Source organism: Sparus aurata, chromosome 8, assembly GCF_900880675.1.
Source record: "Sparus aurata chromosome 8, fSpaAur1.1, whole genome shotgun sequence".
NCBI classification, from domain to species: domain Eukaryota; kingdom Metazoa; phylum Chordata; class Actinopteri; order Spariformes; family Sparidae; genus Sparus; species Sparus aurata.
Genome location: NC_044194.1, coordinates 26,184,438 through 26,206,717, shown reverse-complemented (window position 1 = coordinate 26,206,717; position 22,280 = coordinate 26,184,438). Strand labels below are relative to the sequence as shown.

Here is a 22,280-nt window from a genome sequence, read left to right as displayed (position 1 = left end):
CAACTACTGTGATAACCGTTTGAGTTATCTCATTTATAACAGTTCCATGGTTCTGATAACTGTGAAGATATCGGTCCACTGTGAAGGTGTCACTTGGAGCTCTGGGTGTACAGTTCTCACTATTTTCAGAATTTTACCAACCGAATGAAATCAATTGAATTACGGAGAAAATGATCAGTGGATTAATCCATAATGAAAATAATCATTATATAGCATATATACATCATATATTAACACATGAGCTCCACCAACATCTGCAACAGTAAAATACTGTATACTGGGATGTTTTCGTGCATTTAGTACTTTTACTCGTATGCCATCTTTGTATTATTATTTGATAAACTCGTTATTGTGATGCAAAGCGTCATTCACTCATGGGATATATTTCTTCCCTAATATCTGTCTTGCAGATTATTAGTCATGTCTTCACACACCACCAATCAAAAGGTTAGCAGTGTTCAGTTTCAACCAATCATCGCGGGACGGGGGTGGGGCTTGTAGAACTTTTTGCCTGACAGGCTAAGCACAGGGATAAAGTAACCCATTTGAGGAATACAGACAGACCTCAGACAAACGCACTGTTGCTTTATTTCACGTGACAGCTTGTTTATCTCGTGCTCTGCCGTAATAAAGTCAGTCATTTAATTAAAGCATTACGTTTTTCTAGCTGATACCGTCGAGAAAGTTGTTGCCGTGGTCCACTGTTTCAAAATCACTCAGCTGGAGTGTTTACCAAATCGTCGTGAAAGCAGCTAAGCTAGCCATGGTGCACTGACCTGCTGTTACCATACAGTGTATGCGTTCATTAGACTGTGCACAATTATTGAAGGAAGGTAAGACGCTTGAACATTCAATGTTAGCTAATCTTCCTTCTTATTTTTGTGTACGAGCCAATTGCATTTAGCTGTTACGTTTTCACTGCGTAGAGTTAAGATAGGCATGTGCAAACATAGTGGTAATGACTGCTGCAGAACAAACACCTGGTCATTTCTCTCTGTGGCAGCTGGTGTTGGAGGTTAAAAGGGTGTATTTTTACCTCAGCTGGTGTTAAATAACTGCTTTCGGTTCTCGGCACAAGCTTTCTCTGTGTTATGGCGTTAACCGCTGTCATGTTTACTGTCACACCATCAGCTCCACTCACTGTTTGGAAGATGGCAGTGTCGCTGCAGCGCCCCTACGCGGCTGTGGCATGTCTGCTCTTGTACTGCTTGACCGGTGGCCTGTCCATCCCAGACCCCAGGCAGAGAGAGGCCCTCATAGAGCAGGAGGCCTCCATGCAGACAGGTGGCCAGATGGTACTGACCGATGCCGAGAAGCGGCTTGACGCTGCGCTCTTTAAAATGAAGCAGGAGGAGGTGATGAGAGCAGACTTTCCTCCCGCCATGCACTTCTTCAAGGCCAGGCCCCTCATCAGGAGCAGCCCCATCTTCGGCCTGCTGCAGAAGATGCCAAAAGGTGTGTTCAATCTCACATCTCAACGAGTGTTTATAACAAGTTGACTTGCATCTTACTCTTTTGCCATTCCCTTTTGTTTAGTGTTGGTTGTTTGCCTGTGAACCGGAGGTTATTATGGGTATGTTTTGGAATTGAAAAGAGGATAACACTTGCACACTTGTTGCATGCCATAAAAGTTTTGACAACGTTTCGATCCAGCTTTGATCTTCATCTGGTCAGATGTGAAAAATGGAAAAACCACACCCTTATTTATCCATCACACACACCAATATGCTGGCAAACTCTGTCCAAGGTAATAAACATGCAAAACAATTACATAATCAGTAATATATGAGGAACAACATAATAAAAAAGTCAAATATAGCCATCTTCCATCTCAACAGAACGACCTGATGTTTTATTTTACTTTTGTGGCATGAAATACACGTGCATGTTCATTCTAGTGGTTTCCTGATGACCTACGTGTTGTGCGTATAACCTGCCTACTCTTGCCATGTATATGTAGAAGTCTCAAAACTAGTGAAAATGATCTGTTCAAAAATGCAATGATGTTTTTTTTTATCAGTTAAAAAATGCTTTATTTTCATGAAAGAATTTGCTTTTTTCTGACTGAACTGGTCAGTACATGTAATCATACTTAGGGCTGAAACATTCAGTGGAATAATTGATAAGTAGGTTGACCTAAAAATAATTGGTAACCGTTTTGATTGGCCGTTTTGATATCACAGATATCCGTATCAATTTAGTTGTTGTTTATCAGTCGATATAAAAGACTTTTTGGTTTTAAAAAACAGCGCTTAGAGTGATGTATAAAGATTTACATTCAAGTGAAGTTTACTGTTTTAGTCCACTGATGTCATTTTAGACAGTAAAGTTTATTGTTTAACTGTAAAATATCCTGCTTCCCTTTACATATTTGTATCGCAAGTGTTTGATAACTACATTTTAGGGATCATTGCAAGAAATGTGTATATTGGCCAATACATCAAAATCATGATTTTCTTTTAATTCCCTAATGTCGGTATTACTGCATATTGGTATGGGTCTAGTTAGCTTATTTCCATCATTGTAAACCAAACATGTTTGGGGCTTTCTCACTGCTGCTCAGACAAAACAGAAAGTTGAAGATGTTCAAATCTGGGATGGACATTTTTCAATTCCACATTTTAGAGACTTAACTATTAATTGGTTAAGAATGATTGGGAGATTAAAAAACAAAAATCAGGTTTTTGGCTGGTATGGCACTGATTTGTTTTGAGTAGTGTTCTCAAAAGATGCTGGAAAATCACTACATTAGGATTTATGCATTTAGCGAATGTCTACCTGTTTAATAATAAACACAGAATCAGGTTTGTATTAAGTAACTCGATTCTTCGTGTCTTTAAAATTGCGTCATTCAGGGGCAGCCCTCCATGTCCATGACTTCGCCATGGGGAGCTTGGAGTGGCTGGTGAAGAACGTGACCTATCAGCCCCACTGCTACATGTGCGTCACTGACGGCCAGTCCATCAGATTCATCTTCTCCCGAAGGCCCAAAGCTCTGCCACACTGCTCTGACTGGACCCTGCTGGAAGACCTCAGGGCCAAGCTGGTCAACGCCACAGAACTTGACCACAGGTGACTCACTCTTCAATACAGTTTAGACAGGACAAATATTTTGTTATTCTCACACACACACACACACACACACACACACACACACACACACACACACACACAGCACTTTATATCTTATTTGATGTCATTCCTACATCCCCCACTATTTATGCAAGCATTTTTGGCAATGATCCCTCAAATGTTGTTATCAAACACCTGGACAAAGGTATATAACAGCAGCAGGATATTTTACAGTGTAGCAATACAATATATTGTCTAAAAGTGACATTAGTAACCTGAAACCGAAACTAACTGGAAATGTAATGATTACAAATTATCGCAAACACCTCTCCTGCTTAATTAAAAAAAAAAAAAAAAAAAAAGGTTTTCAACAATACCGATATCTCTGTGATAGGTCTATATCGTCCTACCAATATTTCGTTAAGGCTGTAGTCTTTTTCATTATGTCCACAAAGGTAAGCAGTTAAAGATATTGGGTCTTATTTTTACTTCTTTATAAAGAAATAATTTACTGCTGCAATAAACAACAAGCATTATTAAAACAGCAGTATAGTCAACAATAAAACCATTTGATAGAGCAGAGCTAAGTAAAGAGTTAAGATCCACATTTAAATCAGTGTATAAATACATTCTAGTACTACTGTTAGGTACCTGAAAGCCACAGGGAAAACAGAAAGTGTCTAAAAGAAAATAGTAAATCAAAAACCTTGACTCCAAAAAGACTTAAGTCTAATATTTACCTCATCGTAGAATATATCGTTTGCCAGGATGTCAGTTTAATTTTGAGCTAGACTTGATACATGATACAGCACAAAACTACATGACTGCTCCCTTTTGTTTAGGGCAGAATATCAAAAAGAAGCTCATCATATCTTAAGCAGGCTAATAATAATGAAGATAAGGGATGTTTGATAGGACAGGCAAATGGTCAGACTGTTGCATAATATTTGATTACTTTATTGGTTGTGCTTTTAGCTGAGATCCAGCAGCGCAGCACTGGGTCACCACTGCAAGATGCACCGTTAAAGTTCAAAGTTTTGTGCAAAGAAATGTGAAGAAATACATCTTGCCAGCACCCAAAGATGATCTAATCACAACCATGTCTTCACTGTCAGCATCATGGCCAACCTGACGATCTTCACCGATCAGGATCCAGAAGTGCTGTACCCAAGTCAGAATGTGATCTGGGACAGGTTTGAACAGGCCTTCCTTGCAATGTGGGGTCTGGTCACATACGCTCCTGTGTTCAGAGAATACTACTACCGCGGCCTCACTGAGTTTTACATGGACAACGTCATGTATCTGGAACTGCGGGCTTTACTCCCAGAGGTATACTAATGCCAGTGTGAGTGTGTTCAGAGCATTCACTCGTTAGTTCATTTTTTAAGTGTGTCGTTTTTGTGGTACACAGATATACGAGCTGGACGGTACCACACATGACAAACCCTGGGCTCTGAAGACCTACCAGGATGTCACCAGACAGTTTACAGCGGAGCACCCCGACTTCTTTGGTGCAAGACTCATCTTCACAGTCCATAGGTGACTGCTCTAAATACCCTCACAATGGATTTCCCTTACTAGTCTGAATGGCATACTGATTACTAGCTCTCTACATAAGAGCTCGTTGATAGCCATTGATCACAGTTTAATTCTGTGTTTCAGGGGAGTAAATATGTCTGTGATGACCGAAGTTGTGGAGGAGGCTATGAAGCTACAGAGAGACTTCCCAGATATCATGGCTGGTTTTGACCTGGTGAGAGGCAACAGCAGTTATCGTATGAATGGTGCCCCACACTGATGTCCACTCTACTAGCATGACTACTTCAAATGTTCACTTTGTCTTTACATGTGCAGGTGGGCCGCGAGGACAGTGGCAGACCGCTGTGGTACTTCAGAGATGCCTTGTCACTGCCAGTAGAGAGAGGGGTGATGCTTCCTTTCTTTTTCCATGCTGGAGAGACTGGTGAGGTCATGTCTTGTGCATAAAACTTCAGGGCACTCAGTTTGTTCATGCTGTAAAATAAATCAGATTTAAGCATATTAATAAATGTGTGTAAAATCAGGACCTGTCCAGTTGCTCATGCCTTGCGTGTAAAATACTGGAGGGCTCCAAGTACAACAGTAACTCTAGTTTATGTGTAACTAATTCTTAACAACACGCTACTATAGAAAGGTTGTGGGTTTTTTTGGCAAGGGGCCGCAAAAGGGATTCAATAAACTTATGTCATTAAGATAGATGAGTTTGTTCATGGTGAAAGAGTTCTTATGGAAGGACAAAATCAATGTTGGTGTTTAAATGTTTTATTGACCACACACTGAAAGAAGAAATGTAATTTTAAAGGATTACAATGGGCAGCTTTGTAGTTAAATCAACAAAGCAGGGCATATTTCCACACTGTGTTAAGGCCCTAAAGTAAATAAAAGGCATCATGCAAACCATATTAAAAGCATTTAGTCTCTTTGTAATATTCCACTTTATTGTTCTATTCCAATTTGTTAAATAACCAAATAAATTAAATCTTTACAAACATCAGAATTGAGGGAGAGAAAACGTAAGATATTTAAAAACCATCACATTGTATGTAATAAAACATCTCAAACTAACACACATTTTGATCTGTCTCTGCTAAATGAAGATCTGGAGGGCACAGAGGTGGACCAGAATTTGTTGGATGCCCTTTTGTTCAACACGTCTCGTATTGGCCATGGATTTGCTCTGGTTCGCCACCCAGTGGCCAAAGGTCTATCGAGGAGGAAAGGGGTGGCAGTGGAAGTGTGTCCAATCTCCAACCAGGTACACTTACTATAGTCATGTAAATTATTTTCTAGTACTTAAAAAGAAAAAAAGAAAAAAAAGAAATACAAGCATTTTCCATTGTTGTGTCCTATAAACAGAAATTTACTTTCCTATCCTCATTCAGGTGATGAAGCTGGTAAAAGATCTGCGAAACCATCCAGCAGCTGCACTCATGTCAGAGAACCACCCACTGGTCATCAGTTCTGATGACCCTGCCATGTTTGGATCCTCTGGACTCTCTTATGACTTCTATGAAGCTTTTGTGGGCTTTGGCGGCATTAGATCCAATTTGGGCTCCCTCAAAGAGCTGGCCATAAACTCTATTAGGTGAGCATCAGCTGAGATGACAGAAATGAAATTTTCTAACCAATTACAACTGAAATTGTGTGCCAGTTCTCACATGCTTCAGCAGACAGCTATCTGACATGTCCCTGTCTTTTCTTTCAGGTATAGCTCTTTGACTCTGAAGCAACAGGAGAAAGCCCTGGCTCTCTGGCAGAGACAATGGATTAGGTTTGTCTCTGAAAATGCTCTTTAGAAAGAAACTAGCTTATTTTTTTATTTTTTATTTATTTTTTTTACGTTAAGGTAGGGAAGTCTTCAAATGCCTTAATGCCTACTTGTGAAAGCAACGACTTTTAGCAGAGGTAAATCAAACATGGGAATGTGAAAAGTGTCTTTCTTCTATGACAGCGCGTGTCTGTTGTGAAAAAGCTGCTGTTCCACATATACAGCACATAAACTGCACAGTGTGCAACAAGCATGAGCTGTGTCACATCAAATTAAGGTTGATTACTTGAAATACACATTGACACAGCTTTAATCGCAGACACCTTGTTTTATCTAGTTTTATTGTGGATTTTGAATGTATTTGCACTTAAACATTCAGGGCTGCCAGATGTGCTGATGTTTTTGGGGACAGTTAAAGTTCCATATGATTTTTTTTGTGAAGTGTTTTTGTGGCTTGCTTGTGCTTTGTAAGAGTGAAAGAGATAGCTTGTTGAAATCGGTCCTAAATCTTGTATTTTTTTAAAGATTTTTAACTGTCACAGATATTAAAGGGACACAGTTGCACATTTGATGTATGAAAAAAACTTGTCTAGAAGCAAAACAAGATTTATATGAACAACTGTCAGTATCATCCAGACATGTTGTGAACTGCCAAACTTAAATTTGACATAATAAAACGAATTTTTTTGTGTGGTTCAGTTTATTCAGTGTCATTCATATATAGCACCGTTATCAGTCGCTGTGATGAGCTGGTCTAACGTGTCCTCCATCATCTGCTGCAGGTGTTGAATTTGGAGAAGAAGCTGTCGTCAATGTGTCCTCTTTCAATGACCAGGTTCCTAAAAATGACACAAGTTAAGAAACAAATTGAGTTGATAGTTTGTTATCTGCCTGAATAAACTGAGAAAACACATTCAGCTCTCCTAAGGCAACTGACTGTTCTTTCTGTTTTTGTGCCAGTTGGACGTTGGTGCTGTCCAGGTGTTGTCTCAGCTGCTTGTTCAGTCTTGCTTGTTGTCTCTCTATTAAAAGAGCTGTACGAGCAGAGTCCACGCGGACACGATCGTGATGCTCCTCTTCTTGCTTTTTCTCCACTTTTATCCTCTACAGATTCACAGGTAGCACAGACATTGATCAACGAACAGCTTCCCATGATCTGTTGTTTTAATTGTCACAAAAAGCATGTTTTTGAGTGTCATTTGTTTGACCTTTTTCTCCTCTATTTGGTATTTCTGGAACTGGATGATCTGCTGCAGGTCCTCCTGAGTGGCGCTCTTGTCATCACTGGGACAAAGACCAGGTACTCCCATCATGCTTAGGGGGGGTTCATCATCTACACCTTGCAGCTGACCTTGCTTTCCCTTCTCTTTAATCTTTGCCCATCCAGACACAACCAGAAAAAAAGCTGAATTTTAGTGTCTAAATCTAATCAAATATCTTTTAAAGCAAGTATATCAATGGTACAAAGGTTGCTCGGTTTTAACTATAAAAACAATACAATCAAATGCCACAAGGGAAAAAAAAGCGTAAGCATAGTCTCATCTCATCAAAGGCTGATTCAACCCAGGTCACAATTAACTATGCTCTTCATATATTAAGCCAAGTGTGTTTGATGTGTTGAAGGGTGACTAGGGTGTTTTTCCAAGCTTATGGTTAGAAAACACTCAAACCATGGGGAAATGTGCAAAGCCCCTTTCAGATGCCTCAGAAACTTAAAAATGAGCAGTCAGAACTTCTGTAAGTTTGTGATGTCACAACTATACAATCACTGCTCTCAGACATTTCCCCTGCATGGCCATGGTTCCAAAAACACGGGCAGATCTGATGCAGAAACACATTGGCTGGTGTCTGCTCAGTCCTGTGAGAGCTGACCAATCAGAGCAGACTAGGCTGTTTTTCAGGGCGCCTTAAAGGGACCAGCACTAAAACAGAGCATTCAGAGTGTGAGTACAGGTTCTGCAGCAACTTCCAGTATGAAGAACACAATGTCTTTTTTGAATATTAAAGCATAGGGGACACATACATTGAAAATAAGAACCTGAGAATGAGCATAATATGGGACCTTTAACCCTCTGTTGCTTTCAGGATTTCTCTAATTATGAGCTTTCATGTGTTCACCACCTTCATCTTGGAAATATCAGAATGACTTACCATGGCAAGATTATACTCTTTTGTAGCGATAGCTGCTGCTCGGTGTCTCCCCATCTCAATGCTCTGAAGCTGCAGAGCTTTGATGTCCATTTCCACTCTGGTTTGGTCATAGCACTGCTCTGAGGAAGTTGTACAGAAGATGTGAGGTGAGCTTGTGTTTTGTATGTGCGTGTGTGTGAACTTGGCATGTGTTTCCCTGCGTGTGATCTACCTTCAAGCTTTTGATGATGCCTTTCTGCGGCTCGCTCGCTTTGCTGCTGGATGAGCCACTCTCTGAGCTGCTCCCTCTGTCTCTGCCGTCTGTTTTGACTGTTGGGGTCCTCTCCCACCAGGTCTTGGGGCATCATCCGTGCATTGGCAAGCTCTGTTTGTCTACAGCGGTCTGGGTCGTTCAGGTCATATTCTCGCTGGCTCCAAGGCTGCTGGTACTGATGCCGGAATTTGTCAATGTCCTTTTCCATTGCAAGCTTCTCCTTCACTTGTCTTCTATGGATCAGGGAAGCTACTTTGCTATTGTGGAGCGTAGCAGCATCTATATGGAGAACACGTTCCCCAATACAGGCAACACAATGCACTTCATTAGAAACTGAATGAATCCTTTTCTGTGGGTGATAGGATTATTCGTGTTACCTCATTTTAGAAGTGTGACGATATTTTTCAATAATAAATGATCCTCCAATAACACACAAGACTCACTGACAAACAATTAAATTGAGGTAACATAGGTGAGGAAGCCACATTTAGCCAACTCACCATGAGCATTTTGTTCCTCTCTCGCAGCCTCCTCTTGTTTCTTCTTTTCTATCACCTGTATGTCGAGTGCTTCCTTGTCAACCTATAAAACAGACCACAGTAGTGACAGCACAGAGAGTAAATTTACTAAAGCACTGTTCTTCAAAGTACAAATTTGAGGTACTTTTACTTTGAGCCTCTTTTTCAGTCCACTTTCAACTTCTACTACACTCAATTTTAGAAGAGTATATTGTACTTTTCATTTGATAACCTCAATTCATAGTTACTTACTTACACAGTAGGCAAATCTTTATTGACTGATTTTTCAAGCCTAAACAAACTAAATAAACAAACTATCTCTGTTTTCATGATTAAATAAACTGAATAAAAAAAAAAAAAACTGACCTTAAAGGACAGCACACTTTCATGCTGTTTTACTTTGTTTATATGTGGCGGACCCTTTCACCTTTCTAGCTTCAAACAGTGTTCTGGGGTCCCTACTTTCCTCTGAGAACAGCTTGTTTATTCAGCTGTGGTTTGAATTTCCTCTCTAAAATGATATAGTGCCCTTTAAGTTTATTTTTTATTTGAGTTATGCTCTATTGGTTGGACAAAGCAAGCATTGTGAAGTTGTCACTTTGGGCATTTTATATCTATTTTCAGATTTTTTTTATAAACCAAACAATCAATCAATTGATCGAAAACTGCTCAGCAGTAAGGCCTTTAGTTGCAGTCCTATCTACAAAAAGTCTATTCTACAAAAAGTATAAAATAGGATTCAAACCAACCAACAACACTTGTTAAAGTGTTATGTATGAGTAATAATAATCTATGTACGTGTCACAGGGGCTATTTGTCTTCACCGGTAGCCACTTAATACACATAAGTACATAAAGTAAGTAGTTTACTCATTATACCTTACATAATATACTTATCTCAATTAACATGTTCAACACACACTTTAACCAGTAGTGTTGTGTTAGTGCATATTCTGTGGTTAGCATTCCTACGCCTAGCACAGACAGCTTACCCCAATCGTCCTGACTTTGTCGTTGAAAATCCTCTCTCGTCTCTCAGTCTCTGTGTTGCGACGCCTCTGCAGACTTGCTCTCGCTTTGTGGTCTGAGAGTAATTCGACGTTCAGCATTTTGACTTAGAATAGATAATTAAGTCTGCGGTTTTAACCTCTAAACGGACACCCGTCCTGTATAAGACACAGCAAACTTTGCTAGCCAAGTGCGTTACAAACACACCGGTTGCTAAGAAACCAGACTTCGTGATCTTTCGTAAGATGTCGGATGTTTCCGGCGCCAGCAAACGAACGGTGATTAAGGACGCTGCATGGGGCTTTTAAGTCCTAAAAAAAATAATCTGAAAATGACATAAATACACATGATAAACCTTTTTATAACTGGAATATTAATGTATTGCAATATGATAAAAACAAAACATTCTGATTATAACGTAAGCCTCACTTAAGTTTTGTTTATAAAGAAATGCGACCACGATGCAATTCATAAAATTCATCATTAAGCATCAAGGTTCTTAAAGCTGTTGGAAAACATGCTGTTGGTTTCTTTATTTCCCTCTAAAAAAGTGGTGATGACATGCATGACTTGCCCTTTAACAGCAGTTTCCAGCTTAGTTTTACAGCACGACTAACTAGTTATAAGGGCAATTTATTTTAACTTGCTGACCTGTCTCCTGGATCTGCCAAGAGAGCCACTTTATGCCTTTCCATACAGCATGCATAAGTTACACCAGCGCTGTCAATAAATGCAAAGGACAAGAGATTTGCTCAAGAATGAGCTGGCGTATATGGTACACACATCTGTCAGTGCATTGTCTTCGCAGCATTTACTTGTCAGAGCCAGCTTTTGTTTGGGATGACAGAGAACAGAGAACTTCTTTTAACACTCCTTCCTCTGTGGAATGCATGTTGTTTATTTAGATTACCCAGCTTCTGGAGATGCTAGACGAGACAAATTCCAACATCCAGTTTGACACGTTTATTTCAAAATGGTTGTAAAAACAGTGTTTACCAAAAACACAACATAGCCCTCTGTTTCAGCACAATAAAGGTCAACTTTGTTCACCCTGCATGGACCCATTCTGCAAAGAAAAGGACAAGAGCACTACACTAACTCCAAACCCACATGCTCTGTGAATCCACACATTGCCTGACACTGGAGGTGTCCAAGCTCTCCAGGAGAGACTAAGGTGAATGGTTCTTATATTGTATCACTCAACAAGCTTTTAGAAACACCAAGATGCTTATTAGACTGATGATAATAAAATGTTACACAGCACACACACTTTAAAACTTCACAGTCCCTCAACAGGTCATTCTACACAAGTAGAAAAAGTTGTTTGTCACTGATACCAGGACACTGACCAAACACCCATTAGTAACTGTTTAAAAAATACAGATTCTCAAACTTAAGATCCAACAGAAAAGACAATTTATGACCTTTTTTTATAGATACATCAATGCAATTTTTAAGTACAATTGGGTTTGTTTTTTGTATATGTCCAAAAATTGCACAGGACTGTCCAATCAGTGATTAGATGCCTAGCTGTAATTTATATTAAAAAACTAAAGACAAAGAACAAAGTTATTTTGAGCAAATAAGTGAATGGGCATCTGAACAAGCTGACTCTTCCAAAACCTGTTTTGGAACCTAATCCTGTTTAAACAGTCATATTTAAAAAGTGTAATCCTATGTGAACAATAAATAATCAAAACACATATGTGTCTGTCTCTGCTTGAGGTTATTTATGTAACAGATGGTAGGGCTTACTAATGCACATGTAGTTCACATAAATTATTATATTGCATTGTATTACTTCCAAAAGTAGCAACATTTGCATAGTTGGACAGCTGTTACAGGACTATTTCATTTGCTCCAAAACAGTCATAGCAATGCATCTTACTGACAGCATTTGTCCTTTTAAGACCACTGCAATGGGGGAAATTCTGTGTAGCCAAAACTATGTGCATAGGGGCAATATGTAAGAATTTTAGTTGAAAACACTAAAAAGTCAATGATCAATCATCAACTTTGAACTGCTAGCTGCAAGGCAAACTGAGCCAACTAGCTAATGCCAGCTAAAGTTAACAGCAGCTAGCGGTTACTCTGATGATATGCTTCCATTTGTTTTGGGTATGGATTTGACAGGTGGCCAACCCTTACATATTGCATCTAGAATTAGCTAAGCTTAAACTTGTAACTTTTGCTGTGCCCTAGGATTTAACATAAAGAAAGTCTAGGCTACACGTGCAATACCTTTTTATAAATGGATTGAATATAATTGGTGTCTTTAAGTGGAAAGAATTATGGGTTGAATGAGTATCAACTTGCATTATGCAATGAGCTGCATAACGGTGGGTATGTCCTTTATACCCAGCCTGAGGTAAGATGCTGCGTGTCAGTGTGGTCCCACACAGTGCCATTATAGTAATCTAGAGGAACAGCTAACATACTGAGAGTAATGCTCCACTCCACTCAACCTTCTTTTGTTTGAAACAGGAGTGAGTTTGAATCCAAAGGCCCAAAAGCCACCGAGAGATTTCCTGGATAAACATCTGAAATACAACAGCCTGGATAAATTCAGTGATGTAAGAAAAGCAGATTCCTGGTTCTAGTGTCTTTTAAAAAAAAATAAAAAAATCCAGTGATCTGATTGTTATTCCCAAATTGTTAGACGATGAAATCGCCCTAAGAGTTGAATTAAAAGTTATTATTTAGCTGACCGAAACGGCGGATTAATAAAACGTACAAATAAGAATTACTTGCAGCCGTATTCTTCAATCATAAGATGTCTCCCAAATTATGAATAAATCAATAAATTATCCATAACATTTTTAAATCAATCTCTCACTGTTTCCATCTTAAATAGAGTAGACTTAAATAATTATAGGAGTCTCAGCTTTTCACACATTCAGGTGTTACTATCTACTGACCTATGAGCAGAAAAGTGCACTTCTTGTTGGCTCCACACACAAAAACACTTTAAAAAGCTTTGATAAGGTTTTGGATTTCCCATCTTTGGCCAGTGCACTCCTGTACTATAAGTTTTTTGTCTTTTATCTCCAGGCATCTTTTTGTCACTTTGTTCTTCAGTTCTTTGCCCTGGGGAGAGAGAGAAAAGTTGTCAAAAGTGCCATACAATATTCAGACAGGCTATGTTTTCAGCTTTACGGGTCATCCTAAACTCATCAACCCTCAAAGTTCTGTGTGTTGTTGTACCTGAGTGAAGTCCCAGTAAATCCCCATTCCTTTCTGCATAGCCTCTTTGCAGTTGAAAAGACCAGGCTCGGTTTCTTTATTGGCCATGTCAGTTATGCAGCGGTTGTCATTGTATTTGTGGGACTTGATGCCGCCGATGTAGAGCTCACCATTTGCACGGTAATAAGTGTGCTGAAATACAAAAGAAAAACGTTCGGCAAGCAGTTTGGGCACAGAGAACCGAGAAAAACTATATTTTGATTAACTTTCCAGAGATTATAATCATTAAACTTGGCAACCACATTTAGTTACTTACCTGAGGTCCATAAAAGTAGCAATGGAAGGCGATGGGTGTGTGACCTGGTTGTGGGCCTTGGTCTAGACACATGTCAGCATCAAGATTCTTCATCTGTAAAGTGGGAAGTTAACTATTTTGTCAAATCCATTGAAACTTCCTCTACCACTGTGGCAGGTAGAAGTAAATCATCACAACACACAGTTCAGTGTGGCAATATGTAGCAAACACCGTGCAGCACCACACTTACAAAGCACTAGAGAAAACTAAACTTACTCCTCCATAGCCGAGTAGATTGTCCCAGGGATCTAACTTGGGATATACATTCTCCAGGTACCATTTGAAAGGTTTACAGTTCAACCTCTCTCTGAGTTTTTTTCTCTCGGAGACATCCCCAATGTCAATTCCATGGTTCTGCAGAGGCAAAGAACATGGCATGAAACGTAAATAACTTTAGGAGCTAATAACTTCAAAATTATTTTTGTTCTTCTTGACTACACTTTAAGCACCTCAAATGGCAAGTTCCAGGCTAAGTTGACGTTGTGTTTGTATTCATCCATCCAGACTTCTGCTACCCTCAGGGCGTTTCTCTTCATTGCAGGGCCCAGGTCAGGCATGTAGGGCTTGTGGTACCTCTCGATGTGGGCAATCTTGGAGCACGGAACTATTTCAACACTGCCTCCACAAGTCCACACCTATTTGAGCAAAAAAAATAAACAACCCCCCCGAAATATTTGCGGTTTAAATGGTTGGAAAATAGTTTTTTGAGACAACTTAGCCAGATATCACAGCAACAGTCCTTTTATCCTCCCTCTCAGTGAATTAGAGGTAAACAGTTTCAAAGTGTGACAGGATTGTACTGACACCAGGATCTGTACTCTTCATTCTTTGGCCTGTTACAGTGTTATCAGCTTTAGGGTTTAATGTTGGATGGTGAAGTTAACTCACACGAATTCCCAGCTCAACATTTTCTCCGCCGTACACTTTCATTCCTTCATCGAGCAGTCCAATTTCTCCAAGAAACTTCCTTTCAGCAACGAGGATTCCCATGACGGATGGACTCCTGTGGTGAAGAAGGAGAACCGGTAGTGTTTCATTGAAAACACACTGTACATCAGCATTGCCACAAAAGTGCAGCTTTTAAATGATTAGAAACACCTCATCCAAGATGCGACTAATAAAACCAGGCCATTATATTTATTTGCGGCATGTAGATTACAACAAGACTGATTGATTTCACCTACTTTCCAGGCAATGAGCCGTCCTGGAGTTTGTAATACTCGGGCGTAAACCCTTCATACATGCACCATAAAGCCCAGTCGAAGGCATGCGCTGCTGGAAGGTATTCAATAACCTTGAGGTCATCAAAGTTGATTCTGTCAAACACAGGAGAAACCACCGTCGTTCGGTCAGCTTTGATCTGTGTCAGCATAGGTTCGGCCCTGCATGATGGGAAGAGCAGAGAGGCAGTTCACACATCACTGCAATAAACTTCCTTAATTTAAAACCCCAGACACACAGTAGGGTTTTTTGTTATGAGTCATTCACAAAGTGTCATTTTCCTGAGAGATAACTGTACTACCCCGATTCCAAAAAAGTTGGGATGCTGTGGTTCTTCTCACTATGTGTGATGCGTTCATCCCATTCATAGTGCATTTACAAAAACAGTGAATTTGATCAGATCATTAAAGGTTTTGTCTGTGTACTAAATTTATTTGAATAATGGTTGAAAATGATTCGCAAAACATTCCATTCTGTTTTTATTTCCCTATTCACAGCCTACTGGGTTATGCACCAGACAGGCAATGTTTTAAGCTATATGAGTCATCCTAAACCCACCCATCTAATGGCCACACAATTGCACTCAGTTGTTATATTCATAAATGGGTCTGTGACTAGAAGTTTGCAAGTCTGAGCAGAACTGCAAAGCTCATGTGCAACACCCTTAAGCCCTGATTGTCCCAGTGGAGAGAAGATCAGACTGTGGTTCCTCTTGGATCAGACTGTGGTTGTACTGGTAAGTTACGAAAGTGTTTACCTGTGTAAAAAAGGCGTTCCTGAAAAAGCCAATTACCCTAAGCAAGACTAATCTGGTTTTAAAAAAAGCTACAATGTGATGCAAGCTATCCCTGGCATGACCAGACTCATTTTATACCTGCGGGTGGTGTGGATACTTCCCTCAGGGTCCTTATACTAAACACTTTAATAACTTTGGAGCTAGCGGTGAGCACTCATGAGAAAATTTAAATTTCTACACCTGTGAGAATGTGTGTAAAATGAATTATTTTTTGCCACATTCTTACCACATCTCATGGACTTCGATGTGTGCGTCAAGGATGGCCACCACGTCCGCAGTAGCAGCCCTCCATCCAGAGGCCCTGGCGAAAGCGAGGCCTTTCTGCTCGTCGTGCCTCACTCTTGTGATGCGCAGACCTGGGTTCTGCTGTTCAAGCATCTTCACGTAATTGTCAAGGTCCCCCTTCAGGTCCTCTGAAATGAAAAAGAATGTGGGCATTTGATATAAGGGGAGAAAACACTTGGCAGAAAGCTGGTAAGTTTCTACACTGGTCACCCAGCATGCCAAGCACACGCTAAGCATGTTAAGGGACAGTTCAGTTTGTAGTTAGTGATAATGAACTGATTACACAAGGTGTTTGTAACGTTTCATTTACCCATGTCTCCAAGTTAGGATGAACAAAACTCTTTGTTGATATGTGCTTATTCCCTTTCTTGCTGAGAGCTAAATGAGAAGAGAGATACCACTCTCATGCCCGGGGAATAAACATACCTCCAGCACTTGCTTTGCATGCTTAGCTTAGCATGAAGAAAAGAAACAAGGGGAAACAGCCAGCCTGGCACAAAATCCACCTCCTGAATGAGGGCAGTGCGAGATTGTCCTCAATTCAAAGCAAAAAGGCTAATTTGTTACATCAGCAGATGTAAATATTTAATTTGCCATTCTGCTTGCACAGAATGGAAATGAACAGGAGACAAATATGTGCGTGTCATGCAATGTTAACATGAAATATAACTTCCTCATAGTTTAAACCTTCATCTATAAAAATGCCACTGCGAGGTGACAGTAGGGGTGTGTTTAAAATGGTTCACCTAAACTCAACTTGGGATAATGAGCAGGAGTGACATCTATATTGAGAAACGCATTTAATAAGCCTGTCCTGCCTTTTAGCATATTTGTTCAGTCTTGGGTGTGCACAATCCCATGCTTTGGTAACCAACCAACCATTAGAGCTATTGTCATCCACCATTATTATCTCCGTCAGCAGGTTTTTAGGGGTGCGGTCGATGATGCTGCGCAGGGCTCTTTTGATGATAGACAGGGCCTCGTCCAGGTAGATCAGCACCACTCCAACAGTCGGCAGGTCCTTCGGGTAACTCTTTTTCAAACACCTGTTCATTCAGAAACAAAAATCATTTTTGAGAATAAATTGCCACTAGCCTTTAGTCTTTAACACCAGTCTGATGCGTGACTGCTTTATCAAAAGACAAACCAGGTGAACCAGAAAGATGGATATACTTGGCAAACAATGAACTGGGTGCAGTCCATAGGGGATAGTTTTTTTTTTAACAACAATCGTACCTTGGATCTCTGGTATCCGGAAGAACTCGATCGAGAGGAAGGCGATCGCTCAGAAAAACATTGTATCCATACTTCTGAAACAAACCCTCTGCCTCTCTTTGTTCTTCCTCAGACATATTGTCCCCCCAGTCCTTGAACAGGGGAGATTTGGGGAACACTTTATTGGACTTTTTCTCTTTGGGCGCCTCCTTTTGCTCCTGGATCTCTGCTTCGGGTTTTTCTTTCTGCTCTGGTTCCTTTTTGGCTGGCGGCTGTTCTGCAGCTTTTCTGTGTTCCTCTCTTTCCACTTCCAGCATTTTCTGCATGGCATCTTGTTTTTTCTCAAAATTTTTGATTACATTATCTGGACAAATGTGAGAGATCAAGAATGACAGGGAGAGAGCAAAATGAGCCAGAGGCAAGATTCCTTTTTTGCAGGAAAACCAGACTAGATGGAAAATTGTTTTCCAAATTCAAATAGAACCTTTTTTTCCTTAGGATAAAACATTCTTTTAATTGATTCTGCAGCCCTGATTCTAAAAGAGTTGGGACACTGTGGTTCTTCTCACTTTGCATGTTTCTGGTATTAAATTCATAATGAATGTACACTTACAAAAACAATAATGTTTAATGGTTTGAACATTGAATATCTTGTTTATTTTTCTACTTTTTTCAATTGGATATATATAGAAAATGAATTGCAAATGATTAAGTTCTGTTTTCTTTATGTTTTACACATTTTTAGAAACTGGTTTAGAGATCAGATTGTTTCAACCAGTCTATCCACTGCACTGTTCTACCTGCTTCTTCAACATGCTATCTGTAAAAAACTGGACTAAACTTAGACACAACCAACACAGCTGCCATGAATATATGTGTCCTCACACCCAATCTTACAGAGCTTAACATTATAACCATTGCAAACCTCTATAGAACAGGACATCACACATCCAGTCAACATCCACCTCATCTCACTGTGCTCAGGGCAGAGATAATGTCAGAATTATTGATAAAAGATATAGATTACATCATTTATAATACAATTTTCCTAACTGCTGTCATATTACATCTGCAATATATTTAAGCAACGGAATATGATTCAAACGTTTGAAGATGTTTATAATTTTTAAAATGTAGTGTACTGAAAATGTGTGATGGACAGTCACTAAGATCCTGAAATGGAGCACTTCCTGAAATTGCATACATAGTTCTCTCTTTCTCTCGCTCTCTCTATCATTGCCACACCTGATCCTCTCCAGGTGAAAGGTGTGATAGTCATCAGTCAACTCAGATATGAAAATATCCCTGAGCTATTTTAATATGTATTCCAGAATACGATGGCACAGCGGGTTCAGAAAAAGAGTGCAACAGATGTTAGGCCATGTTTTTAATTGATATTAAAACAATAGATCTGCTCAATCGGAAGAGATCTTTTTATTTTTCTCTATTTGGATGTTTATGAAAGAACATGAACTTTTAAAATCACATTGACATGAATAATATTTCCTTATTCAGTTCCCTGTCCTTGTCAATTCTCATACTGCTTTTTAAAAAATTGGTGATATTGAGCTTGTCATGCGTAAAGTGAGTTGATTTAGACTTTCCAAAGCCTAATACAAGTGTCCCAACTAACAAAGTCCAAGGTGATCAAGGTCAAGATGATGTTTTGTGTTTTGACACAAACAACACTAATAGGTGTGGCATTACTCTTCTGGGTATGATATCTACATTCTGGTGTGATCAGAAAACATATCAGGGATTTCATGAAGCTGTCCTAGTCTAACCAATAAATACTGCTTTCCATTTTATCATCATCATCATCATCATCATCATCATCATCATCATATATTTTTACATCCTCAACAGGGGAAAGATGAATGATGGGCTCAACTCACAGAGATTGCCGATGCTGTTCTCCAGATCAGAAAAGCTCCTGCTCCGACGCGTGTCCGGCACTGTGTCGACCACCGCTGTGTCCTGGGGTCTTTTCATCAGAGCGATGCTCACACAGAGGACGAGACCAATCCCCACCAATATGAGGGCTGACCGCCTGAACGACACCGCTCTCATGATGACAGCACACCGACTTGACTGCCAACCGGCAAGAGAATGAAAAGCTCACAGGTAACCGACGCACATTCTGTCCATCCCACTCGTCCGACTGGTTCAACCGTACAGCGGAGATAACAAACATGTTGACAGGTTCTTTAGAACCGTGACGTCCCCTTATTAATAAAAGCGACTAAGCAAAGGGATTGACCTCTCCCTCTGCCCATATTGGGGCAGGTGACGCTAATTAGCGGGCTTTGTGACGTCGCCAGGTAGGTTCGCGAACTGTAGCAGCTCACTGCATAGAAGCATTTTTTTTTTTTTTTATTTTTATTTTTTTTACAAGATATTCACACTGCTTTTATCCTATAAAGAATAACTCTTTAAAACCGGTGACAACAAGAAACTAAAGGTAAGGTATTGTGTCCACTTACAAACACAAGTTTTAAATTTTTGCTCGTGTTTAGGGGAGCGCCTCCTCCCCAATGAAAGTCAGGCAGAGGAGCATCATGTCGCTTTGGACAAAAGCGTCTGCTCAATGCCCTAAATGTTAATATAAGTGTAAATCATGTCTCAGTGACACAAATAGTGGATTGTGACAAGATTATAATTAAGGATATAAATCTGTTATAAACAAGACCATGTTCCTCGTTATGTGTGTAAACAGAATATGCTTCAAAGGTTTGAAAATGTGTTTTTTAAAATGTATTTATTTAGTTGTCCAATTTGATCGAATATGACTGAGGATGCGCGAATTTGGACTGCGGTCAAGCCAGCCGTGGTTCGCGTTTGCTTGGTCAAATCAGCTGCACTTTTTTTCCCCAGTGCGCAAGTGAACCAACATTTACGGTAATCCTAATAAAACCGCTCTGACGAGCTGCTGGAAGTGAATTCGGGTCAGACTGACGTCTCACAATCACGATACATTTACAGTCATTATTCCCCGGTAATAATCTGAAGGTATCATGAAGGCATCCTTCCGGATTTTCAAAGTAAAGGACGACGTGAGAAAAAACAAAACAGAACAACTTATTTTTCCTAAGGAGTCCAAGATTAATATACTGCTGAACTAATACTTCCTAGACTACTTGAATGCATAATATAAAGTACTTTTACTGTGTACTATTCGAATAATACTTTGTCAAAATCCTGTCAGAGAATAAGAGTAGATATATTTCACCCAACTTTGATGTGGAACAAAAAACGTATTTTCCACAAGTAGGCCTAGTCAAAGATTCAGATTCCGCGGAAATTAGCACTTAATAGTATTCATGCAAATGGTCTAGGGAGTGCTAAGTTCAGTAGTACTTCTCTGTTGTTGTTTTTTTTCTCACGTCGTCCTTTACTTTGAAATCCGGAAGGATACCTCCATGATACCTTCAGATTATTACCAGGAATAATGACTGTAAATGTATCGTATGTTTCATGGGTCTGATTGTGAGACTGCCCCACATTCACTTCCATCAGCTCGTCAGAGCGGTTTCATTACGATTACCGTAAATGCTGGTCCATTTGCTCACTGGGAAAAAAAGGTGCAGCTGATTTGACCAAGCAAACGCGAACCACAGCTTGCTTGATCAAAGGGATTTACGAACAGTCAATAATTTCCACAAATGGAGGTAATATGTATTGAGAGACTTCCTAAAGTTGCACACGTAGTTTATGATTTGGGTTAAAAATGTACTGAAGTTGACTTGTAACTGCAAAACAAAACCATCTTGACACTTGGTTATTCGCAGGATTCTCTGATCTCCCGGGGTAAAGGATTGTGTATGACCCTTACAACCACCAAATGCAAAATCCTGATAGCATGTAACACTTTGTGTACAGGAATTTCTATATCCTAATAATTTACAAGAAAGTTTTCTGACAAGAGTGAAATTAAAATGATCTGGTAAATAGAGACAGTGTTAAGTTGTTACACCTCCATATATTGAAGTCCAAATGTTTGCCAGTAAAACCTCATGAGTCAGTGCACAGCATGTCAGCTGGTCCTGGACATGCAAAAATGGGACACTGAACATGTAAGCTTTCAAAGATGAGTGAATATTGGATTGAGATAAATTTTGATTTAAATACAGCTTTTCTATCAAGGAAGTTAATTAGATATTTGCTAATGGTAACATATAATAGACAGATGGATAAACACGTCATCGATAGCAGAAAGAAAACAGTTTGGTAGTTTCATGTGTATGCATTATATTCAAACCAATGGACAGCCTATAAGAATCCACCTAGGCTCATAAATCGCCTGTCACATCCCTTGATAGTGGAGCCAGCTACAAGTGAACGGGAAAAGCCAATGTGGAGTAAGGCGTGTCTATGGATCCAACCACAGTGCAGACCAGCTCTACGCCTCCTTTAAAACTGTCATACAGTGGTTGTGGTAATGTATGCATTTCTTGCAGTCTGACACAGTGGCCTATGAGCAGCAGCCCTTCCGGCAAACACTAGGACCGCTTCAGCCACTTCCCGGTCCCTTGCTGCTCCTGTCATTGTCACTAATCCTCCTGAGCCGCTCTATGCTGCAGGTATGAGAGTATTTTTACTTATGTTGTTTTATTTGTGGATTTTTCCTTGTTGTGTTTCCATAGATGTTGAATTGTGTGCCTTTATAAGTGGTTAGATTAAAAATAAAGAGGCTAGATTTAACCTTTTTCACTTAGTCTTCAAAAAATCTAAAATAGGACAGATGATTAAAAATGATAATTAATTATTGCCATATGAGCTAGGCCTATTAAGTTATTTTGTGAAAAATGTCTTGAAAATTCAAAGGAACCCATTAACCTGTAAAATTAGGTATTGCCTAAAAGAAAATAGAGGAGGGCATTCTGCATATTGAGTACTTCTGTTTAAGTCCATTTAGAT

At 39.7% G+C, this 22,280-nt stretch overlaps 3 protein-coding genes across 4 annotated transcripts; 1 reads left to right on the top strand and 2 right to left on the bottom strand.

The window, feature by feature from the left end:
- Nucleotides 1-546: 546 nt before the first annotated feature.
- Nucleotides 547-7,072, top strand: ada2a (adenosine deaminase 2a). The gene is made up of 10 exons (XM_030425672.1): nt 547-833; nt 1,132-1,455; nt 2,856-3,072; nt 4,188-4,401; nt 4,484-4,611; nt 4,735-4,825; nt 4,927-5,035; nt 5,709-5,866; nt 5,994-6,196; nt 6,317-7,072. Exons 1-10 carry the CDS (start codon nt 797-799, stop codon nt 6,405-6,407), a joined length of 1,572 nt encoding a protein of 523 aa, XP_030281532.1. The 5' UTR covers nt 547-796; the 3' UTR covers nt 6,408-7,072.
- Nucleotides 4,014-10,528, bottom strand: ribc2 (RIB43A domain with coiled-coils 2). Of its 2 annotated transcripts, XM_030425674.1 has the most exons (8): nt 10,293-10,528; nt 9,284-9,365; nt 8,742-9,062; nt 8,531-8,649; nt 7,588-7,752; nt 7,317-7,483; nt 7,107-7,218; nt 4,014-5,085 (listed from the first exon to the last, which is right to left on the bottom strand). In XM_030425674.1, exons 1-7 carry the CDS (start codon nt 10,407-10,409, stop codon nt 7,149-7,151), a joined length of 1,041 nt encoding a protein of 346 aa, XP_030281534.1. In that variant the 5' UTR covers nt 10,410-10,528; the 3' UTR covers nt 4,014-5,085; nt 7,107-7,148. The 2 variants fall into 2 exon arrangements, with proteins under 2 accessions (XP_030281534.1, XP_030281533.1); XM_030425673.1 differs by lacking the exon at nt 4,014-5,085 and having other exon boundaries at nt 5,943-7,218.
- Nucleotides 10,529-11,170: 642 nt separating this feature from the next.
- Nucleotides 11,171-19,607, bottom strand: LOC115586530 (probable polypeptide N-acetylgalactosaminyltransferase 8). Its single transcript, XM_030425671.1, has 11 exons — nt 19,259-19,607; nt 17,385-17,727; nt 17,028-17,194; nt 16,090-16,276; nt 15,031-15,228; nt 14,735-14,849; nt 14,296-14,481; nt 14,063-14,200; nt 13,808-13,900; nt 13,513-13,683; nt 11,171-13,395 (listed from the first exon to the last, which is right to left on the bottom strand). The coding sequence occupies exons 1-11, from the start codon at nt 19,431-19,433 to the stop codon at nt 13,276-13,278; spliced, it is 1,893 nt and encodes a 630-aa protein (XP_030281531.1). The 5' UTR covers nt 19,434-19,607; the 3' UTR covers nt 11,171-13,275.
- Nucleotides 19,608-22,280: the final 2,673 nt, after the last annotated feature.